The 5832-nt window shown below is 44.9% G+C and overlaps 1 protein-coding gene across 1 annotated transcript; it reads right to left on the bottom strand.

The window, feature by feature from the left end:
- Positions 1-201: 201 nt before the first annotated feature.
- S100Z (S100 calcium binding protein Z) lies at positions 202-3835 on the bottom strand. The gene is given in 3 exon segments (XM_055342224.1): positions 202-365; positions 3716-3781; positions 3784-3835. Coding segments are annotated over 3 exon segments (282 nt in total).
- Positions 3836-5832: the final 1997 nt, after the last annotated feature.

Below are 5832 nucleotides of genomic sequence, written 5' to 3'. Positions count from 1 at the left end.
AATATAGGAAAATTTTAAGTAGGGCATATAAGAATTGGACTATTTAAATCAATTTATTAAGGTACACATCACCTAACAATACTATTAATTCTATGTATATGACATTTATAAATGGTATTACTCTAACTATAGGTCTGAAGACTATAGACAAACAGGAAGCAAATAACTATGTGTATTTCTGCCCTTAGATTAGCTTACTAATTATTTTTGTTTTCCTTTCTTCTTCAGTTGTTCTACAAAGTAATCATTATAAGCAACCATCAGAGCTGCCACCATGACCACGAATTCATTAAAATCCACTTCGTTGTCCTTATTGGCATCCAGGTCCTGCATTACCTTATCAACCAATTGTGGGTCCTTTTGGCTCTAAAAGGAAAAAGAAAATTTCTAACTCCCAGGCTTGGAGGTTCATGACAACTGAAATTGCATTTTCCTTTTATTTATGCTCAAGTTTTTATTTGTTTTAGCATCTAAGGACAATTTCCAAGAGCCCATTTGCAGGTAGACTTAAACCAAGCACCAATTCTAAATGAGTCTAGCTTTCTGCCCCAGGGCCATCTAATTCCATCTCAGACCTAAACACTGAGAGCAAACAGCATCTCATCAAAGTGAGCTGCTCATCCTGAAAATGCATTTACACAACTTCAAAGGGCGAGGGCTAGGACACAAGATATAGAAGAAAGCAGGCTTTAAAGCCAAAAATAGTAGGTTGCTCTACCTTTCACCAACGATGGAACTTTCAGCAAATCACTTAACATTTCTGAATTTCCTTTTATAAAATGGAAGAATATCTCCCCACAAAGCTGGAGGTTATATCGATACTTTTTTTTTTTTTTTTTTTTTTTTTTTTTATGATAGTCACACAGAGAGAGAGAGAGGCAGAGACACAGGCAGAGGGAGAAGCAGGCTCCATGAACCGGGAACCCGACGTGGGATTCCATCCCGGGTCTCCGGATCGTGCCCTGGGCCAAAGGCAGGCGCCAAACCACTGCGCCACCCAGGGATCCCAATATCGACACTTAAAAAAAAAAAAAAAAGATTTTATTTATTTGAGAGAGACAGACAAGGAGCATGAGCAGGGGGGAGGGGCGGGAGGAAGGGAAGAGGGAAAGGAAGAAGCAGACTTCCTGCTGAGCAGGGAGGAGGACATGGGACTGGATCCCAGGGCCCTGAGATCAGGGCCCAAGCTGAAGGCAGACACTGAACCAACTGAACAACCCAGGTGCCCCACATCAACACTTTTAAAAGCGCTTGGCACCAGGTTGCTAGGCTTAGTAAATTAAAAATATACAACATCCAGTTAAATGTGAGTTTCAGACGAAAAATGAATAATTTAAGTATGTCTCTATGTCTCTAATATTGCATGGGGCACACATTATTTTATCTGTCAGGCCTCTTGGCACAACACCTGACACTCAAAAAAAAAAAAAAAAAGAGGCACCTAATAAAGCATAGATCTTATAAAGATGACTGCATTTTAGGGGTGGAAAGTAAGGCAAAGGACCCATAGAAGAGGTCGGGCTTCAGAAAGGGGGTGGGACAGTGAAGCATTCACCTCTCCTGTGATTGGGGGTTGCTGAGAAATTTTTTTTAAAAGATTTTGTTTATTTACTCATGAGAGACAGAGACACAGGCAGAGGGAGAAGCAGGCTCCTCACAAGGAGCCCAATGTGGGACTCGATCCCGGGACCCTGGGATCATGACCTGAGCCGAAGGCAGATGCTCAACAGCTGAGCCACCCAGGCATCCGCTGAGAAATATTTCTAAACATCATTCATTCCCTCCAGGAATTCGGGAACTCGCATTGCCCTCTCAATAGGGGCCTACCATTAGAAGGCTGTAAACTTTAATTGACCAAAATCAACTTGGCCAAAAACAATTATAACTTTCACTTGAATAAATCAATGTGCCAAGTTTGACCTGCTGAACCTTTTATTCTAAATGTTATATAATCCAGTAGCCAAACTAAATTTGGGGGCAGGGAGAGGTTCCTAGGGACTCCTAAAATCACTAAAAAGGTACTATGAAGAACTACCATGTTAAAAGTGCTCCAGGGCAGCCCAGGTGGCTCAGCAATTTAACGCTGCCTGCAGCCCAGGGTGTGACCCTGGAGACCCTGGATTGAGTCCCATGTCAGGCTCCCTGCATGGAGCCTGCTTCTCCCTCTGCCTGTCTCTGCCTCTCTCTCTCCTCCCTGTGCATTCTTATGAATAAATAAATAAAATCTTTAAATAAATAAATAAATAAATAAATAAATAAATAAATAAATAAATAAATAAATAAGTAAGTAAGTAAGTAAGTAAGTAAGTAAAAGTGTTTACTTCAGGGGCAGTGGGCTGGCTCAGTCCATAGAGCATGTCACTATTGATCTGAGGTGGGAGTTCAAACCCCACGTTGGGCATAGCGATGACTTAGAAGAAACTTTTTTTTTTTCTTAAAGTTTTCCTAGAGAGGGTAAAGTAGAAGAGAAAGTGTCATAATTACAAATACTGGAGTCTTACTGCAAGGTTTGGACAAATAACATCACGCACGGATAGTGCGCTGTAAAGTCCATTCGAGGCAGCTGCACAAACATTGGAGTCAAGGGTTTTCCTCAGAACAGAAAACCCCCCAAACACTCCACCGTAAGCCTTGACGTGGAGATTTATTGAACTGCTGGCTATTTTGAGATGTGGTCCTCTCTGGTACCCAGCTGGTCACTGGCCAGATCCACCCTTTCTATCACTTGGAGTCAGCCTGTGCTTGTTGGACAAAGCTAAGTACTATTCACTCACTAGAAATCTTGCCACCGCAGCATCAGGTACCCCAGGCTTCCCTGTTGGCCCAAGACGAAATACTAATTTTACAGACAGGTGGACAAATCTCCAGGTAGAACTAGCGCCACTAGTTAGAACTATAACTCCTGGAATAACTGGCTGTATCTCTGCTGCGCCAGGATGTTGATCATTGAGGAAAGCCCACATATCATTTACAACCCCTGGAAACCCCAGCCACAGGCAACATGAAGAAAATGACATGCTTAGGTACAGGCGAGCCTCCAGCGACACAGGGGTTAGGGGGGCCGACTCCCCTCCACACACAGAGGAAAATCTGCATATAACTTGGGACTCCCCAGAAAGTTCTGACCCCCAAATACCTAACTGCTAATAGCCTGCCTGCTGTGGACAGGAAGCCTTACTGATAACACAAACAAGAGATTAACATGTATTTTGTACCTTATAATGTATTATATACTATAGTCTAACGATAGTGTAAGCTAGGAACGCCCAGGTGGCTCAGTGGTAGAGTGTGTGCCTTCGGCCCAGGTTGTGACCCCGGGGTCCCGGATCGAGACACATGTCGGGCTCCCTGCATGGAGCCTGCTTCTCCCTCTGCCTGTGTCTCTGCCTCTGTCTGTGGGTCTCTCATGAATAAATAAATAAAACCTTAAGAAAAACAACAACAATAATGCAAGCTAGAGAAAAGGAGACGTTATGAAGAAAATCATAAGAGAAAATACATTTGCCATCCTGCAGCGGAGAAGATGCACATGTAAGAGACATACGCAGCCCCAACCTGTGCTGTTCAAGGATCAACCGTACACAAAGTCGTCAGCGTTTGCTTGCCCTGGTTGCTGAATTTCAGTACCAGGTGCATTGTTTGTGGCAGGGCCTGGTGGGGGGAGCACCTGGATGTGCACCTGGCCCACCCTCACCCTTGACCCGCTGGGGCTGAAAGCTGCCTCTCCCCAAAAGGAATTCCGGGGGCTCCCGCTTCGGCAGAGTCTTCAGTGCTCCCTGTAGAGCCTGAACCTGTCCCCTTCCTTGCGGGAGTTCTGGTGGAAGGTCCCAGTCATGATGCTCACGGGATCTCCAGCCGGGGGTGGGCATGGCACACTCACCGCCCCACAGATGGGCCGCCACGCTCTGGCCGGAAACAAACATGTGTTCAAAATCAGCAGAGGGGGATGCCCCAGCACCTGCACCCAAAGAGAACCTGGCCTCCTGGGTTCTCCCACACGCAGGTGATGCCCGTTCACCCCATAGCCCAGTTAAAGCATTCTGCGCATCCAGGGCAGGCTGGAGAGGAGCCCTCTCCTCCCGAACCCCGACTCCCTCCAAATCTAGCAGTTCCAGTCAGACACCAAATACAGAGTGGGACCAAAACGCAGGTTAAAAAATAATACTTTAAATAAAAATAAAACCTAGATTAAAAATAAATCGAAAATGAACAAAAGACCCAACTTTGTACCTGTTCAGCCAGGACCCAGCTCTGTCAACAGGTGTCATAAACTCTACTCATTTAAACAGGTGTCAGGGGATTCCCTGGGTGGTGCAGCGGTTGGGCGCCTGCCTTTGGCCCGGGGCGCGATCCTGGAGATCCAGGATCGAATCCCATGTGGGGCTCCCGGTAATGGAGCCTGCTTCTCCCTCTGCCTGTGTCTCTGCCTCTCTCTCTCTCTCACTGTGTGCCTATCATAAATAAAATAAATAAATAAACAGGTGTCAAAAACTCTACTCATTTATACCTGGGGTTCCACGCAGGCACACCTGTTCCCAAAAGACCAAAATTACCAGCGACGAGAGGTTCAAGTGGAAGTGCCTCTATGTCTGTTTTTAATTATCAGAAGGAACAGGTGTGCACTGCTGCCCAGAGGGCCCTCAGGAAGGGCTGGCACCCACTGTGCACATCAGATGAGAAGGCAATGGGAGGCCACAAGGAAGCCTTCTGTACCCTCACTGTGGGAATATGAGTGGAAATCGCAGCCAAGTACTAGGAAGGTGATGACTGGGAAGACTCTAAGGATAGAAGAGAAAAGAAGAAACCCTGGTTCAAACCTGCAGGCTTCCTAGCAAGGCCAATAGCAAGGTCAAGAGAAAAAACAGAGCAGACAAGTTTACAGTAATCCAATGAAGGGTTGTGCAGTGTTAAAAAAGGTGAGGCGGTGTGAAAGCTCTCCAAATGCCAAGTTAGAAAGGAACAAAGTGATCCCAACTGTGTAACAGCAAAAAAATCCCACAAATATATGTGGGTATATACTTGCATTTTCCCACGGAGTCACCGGAAGGATGCATAAGAAATAGAAGTGGTAACTATCAGGAGCTAGGGGGATAGAGGGTGGTATGGAGTGGCTGGGCTAAGTTTCTCATTTATACATTTCCCACTGATTTTAACTTTTTCAGTTATAGTATTATCTAGCCAAAAAAACTGAAATAGATAAAAAGCCCAGAGCAGCTGTGTATGCAAGAAACCACATGGAGCAGGGTTCCAAGTGAGAGAAAGTGAACAAAGAAAAAGAAAAAGAAAAGCCAGACATTGGCCACTGTGCTTTTATTTTTTTAAGATTTACTTATTTTAGAGAGAGAGAGAGATCACAGGGGGTAGGGGCAAAGGGAGAGGGAGAGAGACTTAAGCAGGTAGCACTGAGTGGGGAGCCAGAGGCGGGCCTTGATCCCACAACACAGAGATCACAACCTGGGCAGAAACGGAGAATTGGGAGGCACTAAACTGTGCCACTCAGGCACCCCTGTCTTTTAAACACAGCCTGTCTCTCAGGACTGAAAGTTGATTATATAAAAAGTATTATTTGTTATTTCCTTTCAACAATCCTGTTGGGATGGAGCCTCCATCAGCCTATTCCCCATTGCTCTTACCACGCACACACTCCACTGAGGCCTCCCTCCAGGTCCCCAGGGATATTCTCACTAGATACCTAAAGTCCAATTCTCAAAAATATTTTTAAATTAGTATTTTTTATTAAAGGAATAATGCATTGCTAAAATAATATTTTCAATATGTAAGAGTATAAAATAAAAGTAAAATTCCTTCTCCACCTTTTCCCACCCAGTGCCT

This window comes from Nyctereutes procyonoides, unplaced genomic scaffold (genome assembly GCF_905146905.1).
Source record: "Nyctereutes procyonoides isolate TBG_1078 unplaced genomic scaffold, NYPRO_anot_genome, whole genome shotgun sequence".
Taxonomy (NCBI): Eukaryota; Metazoa; Chordata; class Mammalia; order Carnivora; family Canidae; genus Nyctereutes; species Nyctereutes procyonoides.
Note: the sequence above shows the minus strand (reverse complement) of the source record. Positions and strands in the feature narration are given on the sequence as shown.